The following is a 16,094-nucleotide window of genomic DNA, read 5'->3' on the forward strand; positions in this document are numbered from 1 at the left end:
AAAAAAAGTTAAACTATATGAAAAAAAATTTAAAATGTATGAAAAAATGTTTATACACACCTGTACGTGAGGGATTCTCACCCTCACCATATTGAACAGTTCGATCTCGTACATCGGTTCGTTATCGACCCACACCCACTATAACGTTAACAGAATGGTTAATTTAATATATATTTAAATATACAGTTATGTGCATACAGTATTGTTGCATGCATGCATGCCGTCCGGTATGCTTTTCAAAAATGTTACGCCCAGGTCGATAGTGAGTCCATGATTTCTCTCAGACACTCATTCACACTCGCGCACTCACGAAAATAACGACTCGTTTATTAAAAGACCGCTCGCTGCACGCTTCAGCTTGGAGTTCGAAAAGCATACCGGGCGACACGCACGCAACGGTATTAGATATACATACCCCGATGGCAGGGTGAACGATTTCAATACAATCTTCGATTCTACGTCTACGAAATCTTTCCATTTTTTTCTTATATATTCTTTGCTCGCGAACGTTTTCACACTACTGACTGCAGAGGACTGACTTTAACTGACTGCAGAGGACTGAACTAGAGCTCAGAGAAAAGTAATTAAGATAAAATATATCTAGCATTACAATAGCAAGCAAGGATTCGTTGAAGCATCGGCACCACATAGGCGAGCGTCGCCGGAGCATCGCTTCATAGTGTACGATATACGATACTTTAAATTTCAAGTGGCTCGAGTGGAACGTCGCATATACGGCTCGAATGTAAATGCGTGTGAAGAAATTAAGACATGATTTATATTTAAAAAAATACATTTTTTTATTCTTCTTTTACATTTTTTTTGTTCTTACGTACTACGGAAGCGCACTAAAAAATAAAGCTGCGAGCTCACAATCGACGAGTTGATGTTTATCGAAGGCATCGCTATCGCGTATTACATTTAACACTTGCGTAGGATCCGTTACAGTGGACGCGATTTTGGAGAATTGCGTGAACTTGACATCAACCGTCTCGACAATTCTACTCAATCGATGGAACATCGCGTCGATGCACAGATCAAGATCGAGCATACGGTGTAACGTCGATTCGGTCATCGTTAAGCGTACGTTTAAAGACTCGAGACGTACGAGTTTGACACCGTTAATCGTACAAATTCTCAACGTTAGCGGTCCAACGCTTATAAAATCACACGTATCTTTAGTGTATCGAAGGAAATTCTGAATGTTCCGCCGTTGTTCGTGGAATCCCTTCCACGTTTCGAGGGACAGTATCAATTCCGTTCCTCGATTATCTCCTACGGCGATCTCCACGTAACTCGGTGGACCCACGTTAACGCCAACTTCAAGGAATTTGTATCCCGTAGCCGTCAACGCGTATCGTCTGCTGAGTATACGAACCGCGCGACGCTCCAACGAAATGCTGTAGAAAAAATAAATAAGATTACTTTCAAAATAATAATACAATTTATAATTTGCAATTTTAAAAAATATAAAGCTTTATAATTTAAGAAAAAAAAACGAAAACTTACTTGTTACACTTGTTCTCGTACGATGGAGTTTTATCATCATCATCACCATCGTGAATCGGTACGTAATAATTCATGCGTCTGCCACCGCTGCTGCTGCTGCTGCTGCTTCCTTCAGCGGAGCTGAACATTTTTTCTCTCGGTTATGGAGACGCGGACCGTTGATACAAGCGGTCGATGCAAGACTGATCGTCGTTGTAAAATTAATCGAATATACGCGACAACTTTCAAAACTATGATGAAGGAGGGGGAAATTAATGTTTCTGGAACGCGCAATCAGCGCTCTGAAATTTAGGAGAGGGGATTAAGGTAGGATGTTTTTTTTTTATTAAGACGTATACCCCCTCTCCGCATGACGTCAACCGCGAAACATGTTCAGACATGTTCGTCCAAACCTGATACCCCCCCCCCCCTCGAAGCTCTCGAGTTAGAATTCGTCACGTATACCTACTTATTCTTTAATTTTGTACACTATCGACTAATGGGGAAGGGAAATTAAACGTTGTAAAATTTACACATACATATAAAATTTATTTTTTAAAAAGATGACAATTCTCCCTGACGTTTCGACCACCAGTTAAATATTTTTAATACATTTTGCAATGCGCAATTCTTAACGTGTTTTCCACATCGCATAGTATCGGTAGCATCTAGAATATTTAAAGATTCGATATCTTCGTAATCCGCATCCAGAGTCTCGATGTTTAGGTTTTTTCTCGCTTTATTCTCAAGCAGATCCACCAGCCATTCTCGTTTCTGGCATCCCTTGACGTACACGAGAGTAGGCATTTCGTCGTCGTCGTCGTTGTCCTCTTCCTCACCGAGCACTGCCGATGTAATTAAACGCTTCACCTTGCTGTACGACACGTTTCCGTCTTCCCATCGTAATCCATGGTGATTGCGAATCAACCAGGAAGCGCACGATTTGTCGGATTTTGTGAGGAGATTCCACGGCATGGGGCATGTAAAGATGTAATGCGCCAGAACGGTTCCGTTTCTCAGCACCGCCGCCTCCTTCACGACAAATTTCATCCCGACGACGAAACCTTGCAGGTCCACGAACGTTGGTGCGGACATGAAGAGATATCTCTCTCTCTTCGATGCGTGAATCGAGAGAAATGACGCGCGTTTCGCGACACTCTGATTTATATATCCTGCTCCCCTTTTTTCCCTCTCATAAATTTGTATCGAGAGTGAAAGAGAGAGAAAATTTTCGTCGACGTTGCCGCGAACACTCAGACTATTTTGCGCACTACGTTGGTCAACGGATTGTACTCGATCACGCGATCGTGTATGATGAGACAGTACGCGGAGGTATTCGGCGGTACGTTCTCCATGCAATCGAATTCTATTCTGACATCCACGGTGGCGTTTTTGACGGATTCGTTTTGTCGAGAGCAATCGATGATCACGAACGGGCCGTTGCGTAGAAAAGTCGAAACGGTGAGACTCGGCTCGAGATATTCGTATCCGTAATAGCCCTTGCAGAAACGCGCGTACATATCGTACAGAATCGCCCATCTGTGTTTACCAAAATCCAAATTCAAATCGTCATACGGATAGACTTCCGAGTTTAGGTAGAGTTTCACGTTGGTCAATTTGCAGTCGTCGAATCGGCTCGTGTCCGCGGATATGACGTTCTTCCGACCCGTCTGCAGAGCGAAGACGACGTATCGCGGTTTCTCAAGCTGAGTCGCGGTCTTAATGGCCCACGAGTGCTTGGTCGTATTCTGCAACAGGGGATACTCGTACAGATCCCACGAACGGAAACCCATACTTAGATATCGTCCGTTTTCCAAGGCGCGCAGCATCGACAGCTTGTTGATCTCGCTCAATACCACGTGAGGCATTCGCCATTGTATCTTGAGTATTTTGATAGTAGGCTCCAACGCGAGATTTCCCACCAGACAATTGTTATCGTTGCGCGATCGTATTATGACCAATTCGTGACGAGCGTTGATCACCACGCGTTTGTAATCCTCGCAAAATCCTAGTAACAGGTTGAGCGGTACGCAGAAATTGAAGTATCCATTCGCGTTATTCTGCGGCTCCCAGCCGGCGTTTCTCAGGATCACGCTTCTGTCGGACGATACCGTTACGTAGTTCTTGAGCGTGCTGGTTATTCCTACGTTTCTGCAGTGATCAATCTCCACGCCGTCGAGCTCGTATCGAATTTCATCGAACATGAACGCGACACAATTATTCCCCAATACCACGTTATCGGCTTGGCCGGCTGCTCTGGTCACCGTCAATGTTCCTTCGACGTAGAGAAAACTTTCGCACGGCAACGTATACAGATCCTGCTGTTGTATGGGTATTCGTATCTCGTCGCTATACTCGAACGTTGTGTTGGCGTACGGGTTGTACGTGTGAGTCTCGATCTTGACGATGCGATCGTCAAAGACCGGCTCGCCTCCGATGTTAAGAATTTCAGTCATCGTTCACAGTCAGCTTTCAGATGTTTCGTACCGCGAATCCCAGAGATTGTAAAAATTTAACGTTCGATGCGTTGAGCTTCTTTCTCGTCTCTTTTTTAACGCCACCGAATGTCGATTTGACGATATCGTCGATCGTCGCAGTCGTAAAGATATTCTTATCTGTCGCGTGCTCCGAGTCGTTCAACACGAGCATCTCACACGTCGCGCGTTATCGCTGTCGCCGTCGTACGTGTAATCTGACGGTGATCTCTTCTCCTCGAAAATCGAGCAATCGTCCGTCTTGATCCGTGACGCGTATCGTTAGATTCGAAACGCTTCGCGCGATGATCGGCAGGTAAATGATCTGCGCCGGCGTTTCCGATATCTTATATCCCGGTGGTACGCTCGGTGAAAATTCGTGTATCGTGTGAACACGTTTGCCGTTGCTGTACGCACCCGCGGTCACGTTACACTCCACGCGGATAATGTTTACGTTGATAATATTAATCGACGCGTCCGATTCGTACCACTGTCCCGGCTGCAATATACGCTTCGACGAGAATCCCAGCAGCGATCCAACGTTGTTCGGTTTGTTAAAGTTCACTCTAAAAGCGCACTTGATCTCGCTCTTCATCGTATTGTAATTTGCGCGGAGCACTATCGGGTATTCCGCGACCTCGTCTTCGTAGCCGTTCGCGCGACCGGTCGCCTCTCGGGCGATATTCGCGACCGACGTACGATCATCGTTGGAACGAATTACGCGTCGCGGGCGTTTCCGTGAAATTTCGCGTTTCAAAAACTCATGTATGGCTCGTATCTCGTACGATCCCTCGGGAATCGTAATTTCCGTGTCATCCTCGTCGAAATAAAATTTATTGTTCGAAGAATTCACGTTCGGAATCGTGTGATAAGTCTCGAAACACGTTAGACCGAGCTCGTAGTCACCGTCGCTCAGATCCACGGCGGGAAAATAGTGCTCCGCGAGGATGCTGCTCTTCCCGGTCAACGTGAACGTTATAGACATGTCGGCGGAAACCGTTAACGAATACTGAGTCACCACGGCGCACCGTCAGGCTTTAAATTAGCGTCGATCGTCCGGAGAAATTGCAAGCATAATTGTCCACAGATGCTCTGATCGTATCGCTGATAAGACGTGCAATTGTACTCAATCTTCGTCACGCTCGGTCCGAAATATCGCACCAATTCTTTCGGCGGTCGAAGATTGCCGAAACTGTCGAAATACATGACTCGATCTTCCCTCTTCGCGTACGCTACCCAATGAGTACCGGGACCCACTGCATCGTCCAAATTCACGATACCGCTCTCGTTTCGACGTACACCGCCGATCGGTAACGAATCACGCATGAAGACACCTCTGAAGAACGGTACGCGCATACGCCTTGCCAGTCGATTCAATTGTACGTTAGTCGTAATACCCGCGGGCATATTTAACGTCTTTTTGACGTTTTTTTTTTTATTTTCGACGCTACTCCTCGCCCGCGTTTGTGCGGGCCGAGATACAGCCCTCGTCCATATTTGTACGGAGCGAGATAAAGTCCGCGACCTTCCACGGCGCGATTGTGACGTTGCATCTCTTCCAGCTGACGCCGCGCGGCTTTGTTATCGTTCACGGCCTTTACGACTCCCGCCGCTCCGCCGGCCAGAGAACCGAGAACTCCCAACAACGGTAGAATCGGCAATACGCCGCCTCGTTTTACTGCAGGAAGTATCCGTTTTTTCGTCAGCCTTTTCCTCGTTTTCGTTTTTTTCGTTTTCAAGCCCATTCCGAGCTTCGTCTTAGCCTTCATGGTCGCCCAGACGGCTGTAGCGGCAGCTCTCTCTCCGAGAGTCGAATCTCTCGCGGTAATGCGTTTTCGCGCTTCCGCAGCGAGTATCTCGTCCGCCGCGTGTCTCTCGGTGAGATCGCGGTTACGCGAATAGGCTATGTCGTGCTCGCGACACGCCGCGTCCAATGGATTAATACCTTGATCGCCTCTCACCAATCGTTCTTGTAAACGAGTTCCCGGGCCGCAAAATTGATAGCCGGGAATGTGTAATTCGAACGGAAGTGCGTTTATCGCGCGATTTAATAGGCCTCCACCAATTTTTTTCGTTGACATTCGCCGCAATTCTTTATCAATGGCGCGGGACCGTCGACGTGCGTTCGCTGCCACGGTTGATTGTAATGTTCGTAACAGCGACGATATGTCTGAACCTCCAAATCCGCCTTTATATGTTCCGGAAGCTTGTCCCACACGTAGTGAACGTGATCGCCGCACGTTTGCAGCAGAACGGCTTTCGGCACAAATTGCAGCTGTTCGGCGCTCAAGTCGCGAATATCGGAAGGTCTCGACAGTAGGACGAACATTTTTGCTACTGAGCCATTCGCGGTTCCGCTCGCCTATAAATAGGCGTTCGAGTCAGCCAGAAAGTCGACAGTGTGGAAAAAATGAGATTCGTGCGACAACCGTTGGCGATTCGCGTGACGAATTGCGACGACAGATCACGACCGATGGGAGGCAACGCGGAGAAGCGTAGGCACGGTACGCTGCTGCCGGCTACTATACGCGCGATCATTTGCGGCCCCTCGAGTTGCGGTAAAACCAACGTTCTGATTAGCTTGCTGGAAAGTCCGCACGGTGTACGTTTCGAAAACGTGTACGTGTACTCGAAATCGCTGCAACAGCCGAAATATCGATATCTGGAGAATTTATTGACATCGATCGACGAAATCGGCTACTTTACGTTCTCCAATAACAGTGACGTCATTCCACCGAGCGACGCGCGTCCAAACTCGATCTTCGTCTTCGATGACGTGGCATGCGATAAGCAAGACGCTGTGAGAGAGTATTTCTCAATGGGCAGGCACTCGAGCGTCGACTCCTTCTATCTCTGTCAGACGTACGCGAGAATACCTAAACATCTGATACGCGACAACGCGAATCTGCTGATCCTGTTCAAGCAGGACGGTACCAATTTGAAACACGTGTACAACGATCACGTGAATACCGACATGCCGTACGATGAATTTTGCTCGTTGTGTCACGAGTGTTGGCAACAAAAGTACGGATTCGCGGTGATAGACAAGGACAGCGCGCTTTCGAACGGCCGATACAGAAAAGGATTTAACGTGTTCGCGATACCGTAAAAGCGATCAGTCGTTGCCGATACCTCGTCGGAGGCGAAACGTTAGCGTTACAGAGAGAGAGAGATCGATACTCTGCTTTGTTTTCCCGCGATGGCTGCGATCGAAGGGAGCGAGAATATTCGCGAACGCGAGAAGATCGTGAAAGATATTGCGAAAACGAGTGATTCGATTCGCAAGAAACTTCGCGCTTTGAAGACCGGTAAGATCGAGAAGGGCATTGAGATGGATACGCACTTTAAACCTCTCATCGGGCCGCTGAAAAAGATCGTCGACAACTCGAGCTTGACCGCGGTGAAGAAGGAGGAGCCGGAAAGCGTCGCTGGCGGGGAGGAGGAGGAGGAGAATGCTACACCGAAGAGAGAAAAGAGGGAACGATTATACTCCTGGTTGGATCTGTCATCGACACCGCGTAAATCTAATCAATCGAAACGATCGAAAGTACTACCGGTAACTTCTACACCGATAACCTCTACACCGACGCGAACCGTGCAACATACAAGTCCCGAATTAGCGGCAAACGTGGATGTTCCCGAATTTCTCGAAAACGAGAATGTTTTCGAAACCACGGACGACTCGATCGGGACGACCGTTCAAAAGCAGTTGCAAACATCGGAGGGGCGAGAATTGTTTAGAGAAACGTTGGAAGATAATTTCGGTCCACTGAGCCGAGTGTATATCTCGTCTGTTTTGGGCGCCGATCCAACGATAGACGACGTGTACGGCGTTTATCTCGACAAGAATGAAATGATGCTCGGTAATAAACGTTTTTACGTGGACAAAGCGGATAACATTCATATTGGCGACGTACGATACGCCGGTACACCCGGTATTTACGAGTTAATCTTCAAAAAAACACCCGATGATAATCTCTACACGGAGGACGATATGCAAAAGTACAGAAGCATACTGTTGGCGACGAGTGCTCATAAATACAAGCACGATCCTCGCGAGCGAGTAAAGGGTAACAGGGGATACAAGTATCTATGGGTAATCTCACCGTTGATATCGATCGAATCCAAGAAGAAAAAATCCGGAAAGGGATTATCCATGCCTCGCGCGATGACGCTAACCGACAATAAGATCGACTACGTGCACTGGGACGATCCCAACGAGCTGGTGGATCGTCTACGATTGCTCGACGCTTCGCGTCAAGCTGGCAACAATGCCCACGACAACGAGATCATGTCGATCATCGAGGAACTTCGCGAAGCCGGGCTTATTATAAATTAAACGGCGCGACAGCGATCCGTTCAATCAGCGTCGAAATGCCGATCAACAAATTTGGATTGTTCGAGCACAGCGGAGACGCGACAAACTCCATTTCGTACCATCGGTGGAGCGGATTAATGAGAAATTTCGTGCGCAATAACGCTCTGTGTCGCAGTGCCACGGACTTTGACGCAAGGTCGCGCAAGATTCGTCGCGTAGCGCAACCTGAGACTGACGGTGACGCGGTTAACAAACTATACGTGGATCGGTGCGTTAAAAGTTTGACAGATCAACGAAAAGAGTCAGACGAGAAGCTTACCTCGTTCGAGAAGGACGTGCGAGCGTTACAGACTGCGGTAAACGCGCTTCGGCGTACGAACATCGTTAGATTGGAAACGACTAATGAACGATGAAGAAACGGTTCAGCAGAAACGACTATCGAAAGGCGACGAGTGAAGAGAAGCAACGGTTAATTGACGACGGCGACAAACAGCAACGAACGATTCGAGAACGGTTGTCGGACGGCTGTCTAACGGTTCAAGAACGGTTGTCGGACGGTTATGGAACAATTCAAAAACAACTCAGAAACGATTACGAGCGATTCAGAAACAGCTGCGAACTACGCGGTGACAGGAAAGGCTACAAACGGCTAAAGAACGTCGACGACGACGACGACGACGACGATGAGTGACAAACAACGGTTAACTGACGACAACGACGAACAACAACGAACGATTCACGAATGGCTCAGAAGCGGTTACGAACTGTTGAGAAGCGGTTACGAACTGTTCAGAAACTGCTACGAACGATGCACTAGAAGCAGAAACGGCGACAACGAAACATGAGACAGTTAAAATCGATCGATGTGCGTAAAAGTATCGAGAAGCAACGACTCGTCGAAGAACTGCACGCTCCGGCGAGAAGAAATTTTCCCCGCAGACGCGTCATAGTACGAGGGTACGATGACCTGTGGCAGGCTGACATCGTTGAGATGCGTCCGTACTCACGTTTCAACGGAGGCTACCACTACATACTCACCGTCATCGATGTGTTGAGCAAGTACGCGTGGGCCGTGCCGCTCAAGGGTAAAGGCGGCAGCGAAACAGCCGACGCTATCGCCGAGATAATTCGACACAGCGGGAGGTGCCCCAGTAACCTACAAACCGATATGGGGAAGGAATTTTACAACACCGACGTGCAACGTCTCGTGAGAAAACACGACATCAATCATTATTCCACGTATTCGGTGTTGAAGGCGTCGGTCGTCGAGCGATTCAATCGTACGTTAAAGAACGACATGTGGAAGATGTTTACGCTCAACGGAAATTACAAGTGGGTCGACGCCTTGCCGCGACTCGTGTCGGATTACAACGCGCGCAAGCATCGAACCATCGGCATGCGGCCCGTCGACGTTACCCCCGCGATCGCCAAAAGACTCTTGGCTACCGTATACAGCGCGATAAAGATCGCGGGTCCGGCAAAATTCAAAGCGGGTGACTCGGTGCGCGTTAGCAAATACAAAACAATTTTCGAAAAGGGTTACACGCCGAATTGGACCACCGAGGTGTTTAAGATCGTTAAAGTGCAGCGTACCAATCCCGTAACCTATCTACTCGAGGACTATCGTGGAAAATCCGTCGCTGGAGCGTTCTACGAGCACGAGTTGCATCGCGCGACTTATCCGGACGTGTATCTCGTGGAGAAAGTACTGCGCAAGAGGGGCGACGAGGTTTACGTTAAATGGCTGGGATTCGATGGATCGCACAATTCATGGATACACAAGGACAATGTTATTTAATTCGTGCAAACTGTATTTTATTCTTAACATAAAAAATATGTAATATGTAATACATGTAAAGTGTTTGAAATATGAAATATAAAATACGTAAAAATATGAAATATACACATGTGCAATATCTTTATTAATATTCTTTCCAATACTGTAATATAATACTCACAATACGTTATACTACATTCATACATTCATACGTTATATGACATACTACTACTACTACTACATTATATATTACGTTACATACATATACTACTGCATACGTTATACTATTACATACGTTATACTATTACATACATGTATACATACGTTACAAAGGTATTTTATAATGTCCCCACGGTAACGTATCGGTCGAATCGGGTATAATGTATCGCTTATCGTCGTATGGACTCAGAGCGATTTTTGTTTCGGACACGGTGTACACTTCGTGCTTTTTCGATCGTATACAGGACTGCGATCGGGTCATTTCAATTTCGTCTCGCAGACACCTCGTGTAATCGTCGAACGTTATAGTACGCGCTACGACGTTGTTCTTGACACCTTTCGCTTTTTTACAATCTTTTTTACCATCCACCCTCAACGCGTACATCTTCGCCCTGAGTCCGACGAATTCGGTCATGATCGCGCCGTTATTCTCGTCCTTCATCAAGCCCGGAACTTTTTTATTGGCGAGTGGGATACCGTACGCGTTATCTACCGCGTAATCGCTAGTGTCGAACCTGACTATATCATCTTTCATGTTCTCATACACATCGTCGCATTCGATGTGATAAATCAGACTGTCAGTATCGGTGTACGTGACTTTACACTTGTCGCCATACAGGGGAGACATGTACTCGTGATGAAATTCGTACAAGCAGATTTTCGATACGTCGAGAATGCACATGCCGACGTAAATAGGTTTATCGAATTTAACTTCAAGTTTTCGCAGTTCAACGGCTATCAGATTTTCCGAAAAGATGCTTCGACTATGAAAATTTGGTCGCGCGATCATTGCCTCCGCGCCGTATCTACCCTCCCACTTTGTTAATAATTTTACATCGACGTGATTGCGAACGTTCTCCATCGTTTTCCCGAAAACCGCGTTATTCATCAATTTATATAAATTTTTCTCGAACTCATTTTTGGCCAGTGTTCTAAATTTTGTATTGAGTTCGATGTAAGTGCGGAGCCACGCAGATTGAGCGAATTGCAATACGCGATGTATTTTTGTGACGCGAAGGCCGTGGTGCGTGCACTGCTGTAGGTTGCGGTAGTGTATGACGTAACGCTTCTTATCGTACAGCGTGGCGAGAAGTTTTTCCTGCTGTTTGCCGGGCGGTTTATCGCGCGTCGGACAGAACGGTAGGTCGGCGTGCGCGTCGTGTTTATTCTCCGGATACTCGAGATCGACTTCGAGAATATAACCCGTGGGCGAATCCAAAGCGATCGCGCTAAAGTCGAAATTCGAAACGTCTTCGACCCATTGAAAATCTGCGTAGGGCAGTGGCTGACACATCGCCCAACCGTACAAGTTGTTTACATCGAAGTACATCAAGTACGAAGACGGTTTCGATGAATCGTAATATTGCATGTACTTGTTGTTGGCCCGCGCGTATCTGTTTGAACATTGACTCAGACCACCGCGTATACCGCGTTCGATGAACAAGACCATGTCAATGTCGGTGAGCAGTTCGAAATTGATACACGTATGTTTCAACATGGCGTCCCACGTGAAACCTGGCAAAGTGTAGTAGTACGCTGGATCGAGTCCATAACTCGCGATACAGCTGTCGCGGAAATTTTCAAACACGTCGGCCAACAGCAAGACATCGGTTTTGAGGTATAGATCGCTGTATTCGCCCAGAGTTCGAACGGAGAATCGCTGCCATACGTTCGCGGCGTGCGCGTAATCGCTCTCGGATACGGTGTCACCGGTCAAGGAACTGTAAAATGAATCGCGCGGCGGTAAACACGTCTCCTCCAACTTTTCGATGCTGTCCACGTATTCGTATGGAAAGACACCTTTTCGCGTCAAAAGATCAAAGTCCTCGGTCGATAATTGTGAAAATTGAGAACGTACAGTTTTTAACTTATCTTTGCATAGAAAAGATGCTAATTTATCGAGGCTGCTACTCAAAAATTTATACGAATCGATGAATCTTAATTTTATGTCGCTTCGCGAATCTGATCTGTCGGCTGTATCTTTCACGTGCTTCGTGAATGAGATGTACTTTTCTTTTGTTATCGGTAGTACATCGACCGAGCCTTCGAACGCGGCAGCTATCTCCGTGATAATGAAATGCGCGTCGTAGCCCGATAAATTGTGGAAAATTACGGGGATGTAATGCGAATCTTTATAATTCAGATTGCAGTTCGAATGTGCGGGACCTCTATATCGACCGGTCAAGTGGCAATGATCGCGTACTCGCACGTCGTCTGGCGCGAACGGTTTTTCGCAAATGTGACATTGCGCCGCGCTGCGAAATATCTCCCACTCGTCTCGCGTTAGATCTACCATGCGAACATTCTCGGACAAGATAGCCTTTACGCGATGCGCCAATCCTTTCAGTTCCTCGGCGAACCACGCGACGCAATCCTTATCGCGGCGAAATCGATACGCAGATAACGAGTCGTCGTACGAGCACCGCACGTAGTATCCTATACTACATACCCGATGATGTTGAAACCTGAACGTGGGCGTTGTCGGATCCGCTTCCGTCTTCTCAAGGGTACATTCCAGGTCGGCGTACACGACATATGGAAGCCGCTCTTTCCTGCTGTGATTCTTGAAACTCAGCCACTTGTCGTCCTCGCTCGGTAGTCGGATTGCGCAGTTGTTTATCTTCTGACAGTCGACGGTGTGCGCTTCCAATTTCTCGCTCGTGTAGAAATAGTGCAAACATCTGCAAAAAACAAATATTGTAAATTATTAAATAAAATATTTTATAATTTTATTAAAAAGGAGTATAAGTACTCACCGATCGCAAAAGTATTTCCGACCACGGTGCGTGCTCAATTGCGAGCTCACGAGGCGGGATAGATTCTTGATCCACGCGAAATGTCCAACGTTGTCGTCTCGCGGGTCCTGCACGTACAGCAAATTTACATGCTTTTCTCTCTTCAGGTCGGTGAGTCGTATCGGGAGAACGTTCGGCGTCTTCTCCCCCTCGACAGTATATACGTTGATCGACACGTCGTTGAATCGTTCGAAGTTTTTAATTTGACTCAACGTCACTGGAAACTCAATGTCTCGTAAATTCAGCACTGTTGTATAATGAGGATACGAAGATTCCCGTTCCGAATGTCTTTCGGCTGGATGTAGAGCAGCCACCACCGACCACGCGAAGCATGCATTGTCCATAGATTGCACGTTGATCACCGCTCCCTTCAATTTAATTTGTTGCGGTAATTTGATGTAACATCCCGCGCGCAAAGGATTGTACTTGTTCACGTTCACTGTCAAATTGAGTATACGCGATAACGCCCACCCGCTGTCGCGTTCCTGAAACTCTTCGAGTTTCGCTAATGTGGGCTCGATAACGTGTAGCTTGTACCACTCGCGCAGATCGGACCGATCGGACGAACGAAAGAGTTCGCAGTTTCTCGTGCTGATACTTTTGTTCGCACGTTTGTCACCCGTCACAAACTCACCGTTGAACACAGTGTTTATCTTTACACTTGCGTGTCTTTGCATGACGTTCCGCACATGATCGAGCACGATGACTTCAGCATCTTCGAGAAATTTTTGCGGTTCGATGTAATTTGTATTTATCACTGCACCGGTCAATACACGGCTTTCGAACGCGGCATCGATCTCTCGCCAGACGAGTCTTTCCACGTTTTCGTTACCGCTACTACTGCCCGCCGCGTACTCACCACCGATATGTACGAACCGTCTCTGTAATAGAGTCTTCGCACCTTCGAGTCGCGCGATTCTTGCCACTAAAGATTGTCTGTGTCCCGGATTGTTTGTTTCGCGGATTGAGAGCCGCGGACGTTTGGAACGACAGTCTTCTTCGAGCTGCTCGATAAACTCCTCGCATCGCTGTGCCCATGCAAAATATTCGCCCAAGGTAGCGATTTGGTCGGATCGTTCCAACAGGTCGCGTTCCGTTTCATCGGGATGTTCCATGTTTTTTTTTAGATCACGTCACATTCTTCGATGGAGCACTTGCACGTGACTCGATCACACGCTGGACAACGTCGACAGAAATATAGAATGGAATAATGTTTAAGCATAAGATTATAAAGACTGAAGAAGGGGACATCAAAGTGCCAATCATTAAAATCATTAAGTTCACGGTCAAGAGCTCTTTGAATCGATGTATGATTAGGACCTATTATCTTATTAAAGATACGTAAAATTGATCTCTGTCTGTTCATGTTTTTCATCACCGCCAATTCGACGCACTTCCCAATGTCTGTGCGAATTTGAATGAGCATAGTATCAGTGAGCATGAGCATATCAGTAATAACTTTATCCGCCCAATAGCGATACTCCTGATACTCCGAATCAAAGTCAGGTGTAGAGTAAAAATCATAAAAATAAGAATTATCACGAGCTTCACGAGCTTCACGTTCTTTTGCCTCGTCCCGCAGCCGCCGATACAATTTCCGTCTCACGTTATCCGAATCCCATTCATAAGGATAATTAATATAGTCGATAGCGACTCTTTGTTTAACGCTGCGTCGATCAGTTCCGCGTATACCTAGTTCGCGATCGCGAAGAAACTGCACCGGTGATGTCACATCCGTCAATTTCACTCCTCGATCTTCTTCACGCAGAACATTGGCGACATCGTTTATTAAATCATCGTCAGATTTCTCTTCTTCACTTGACCATTCCATGTTGCGCACGTTATATATAATGTTTCACACGCGATAATGTTTTTTTTTTTTATCACTTCGTGCAAGTTGGGCACATGTCGCATGGATATATTTGGAACAATAGAGTATTACGACAATCTGTGCATAATTGAACGTTCATTATCTCGTACGGTTCGGTTACATGCTCTCGACGTTTACTTATGTGCTCACCTGTGTCTGGTGAAGCAAGCATACACGTATAACACAGTTTATCCGAACCGTATATATAATAAAAATAAATTGCGCAACACTTCGTACGTCCATCTAACGCTAGAAATTCGGGACGTGGCACTAATTTATTGACGACTTCTCTCCGGTTATCGTCTTCATCGCTGTTGTAAGTGCTGTCCGGTGACAATGGACGATCCTCTTCGGATGAATCCGCATCCATTATTGCCTCGAAATTATTGTCCATCTCCATTTTTGTTCACAGTTTTTGAAAAAATGTTTTTTTTTATAACGCCCACTTGACACAAAAAAAACTTCAGCCCCCGAGTATGAACTTTTAAGAGCCGCGATAATGTTTTCTTTTCTTATCGTGTGCAAATCGGGCACATATTACATGGGAATAATATATACAATGCTGCACGACATCTTGAACAATACCGGCCATGCATCGTTCCGCGTAACGCAACGAAGTGTCTTAGGCGAGCGTACATACCCTCCCTAAGGTCCCATAGAGCAATCATGCACGAAAAACATAGTGCAAGTGCACCACCCGTTGAAAAATAAAAATATATTACACAATGTCTTGTACGTAAATTTAGCGCAGCGATTTCCCAATGCAGCACTATTCTATCGATGACTTCATTATGATCGTTGTCTTCATCACTGAAATAATCACTGTCGTCCGCGCGATCTTCGTCTGCATTCATATCGAAATTATTGTCCATCTACATTTTTTTTGTTCATTGTTACAAAAAAATGTTTTCTTTATACCGCCCACTTGACACAAAAAAACCTTCACCCTCGAACATGAACGTTCGCGTTGCGAAAGATAGCTGAAGACTGATCCGCAAGATGTGGATCCATAATCATCCTGGCGACAATGGATGCTATGCGTTTGTATAATTGTCGTTAGACATATTTTGTTTATACATTCCAGCAGCCGGACATCGGCGCTCGCTTTTTGTAATATGCCGCGCCATAACCGAATACCGCCCGCGACGGTTAA

The 16,094-nt window shown here is 46.5% G+C and overlaps 4 protein-coding genes across 4 annotated transcripts in view; 1 reads left to right on the top strand and 3 right to left on the bottom strand.

Annotated features, from left to right (window-relative positions):
• Positions 1–16,094, top strand: part of LOC139776176 (gustatory receptor for sugar taste 43a) — a 236,201-nt gene that overhangs the window by 24,029 nt on the left and 196,078 nt on the right. The gene's annotated exons all lie outside the window — the stretch shown is intronic.
• LOC139776150 (uncharacterized) lies at positions 813–1,637 on the bottom strand. The gene is made up of 2 exons (XM_071712660.1): positions 1,510–1,637; positions 813–1,400 (listed from the first exon to the last, which is right to left on the bottom strand). Exons 1-2 carry the CDS (start codon positions 1,635–1,637, stop codon positions 836–838), a joined length of 693 nt encoding a protein of 230 aa, XP_071568761.1. The 3' UTR covers positions 813–835.
• On the bottom strand, positions 10,383–12,022 carry LOC139776162 (uncharacterized). Its single transcript, XM_071712678.1, has one exon. The coding sequence runs from the start codon at positions 11,772–11,774 to the stop codon at positions 10,383–10,385; it is 1,392 nt and encodes a 463-aa protein (XP_071568779.1). The 5' UTR covers positions 11,775–12,022.
• On the bottom strand, positions 13,092–14,186 carry LOC139776166 (uncharacterized; the record flags this gene model as incomplete). The annotated part of the gene is made up of 1 exon (XM_071712684.1): positions 13,092–14,186. A coding segment is annotated over exon 1 (1,095 nt), but the record flags the coding sequence as incomplete, so codon positions are not given.

This window comes from Temnothorax nylanderi, unplaced genomic scaffold (assembly GCF_030848795.1).
Source record: "Temnothorax nylanderi isolate EJ_2023f unplaced genomic scaffold, tnyl_v1.0 TNYL_tig0113_pilon, whole genome shotgun sequence".
NCBI classification, from domain to species: domain Eukaryota; kingdom Metazoa; phylum Arthropoda; class Insecta; order Hymenoptera; family Formicidae; genus Temnothorax; species Temnothorax nylanderi.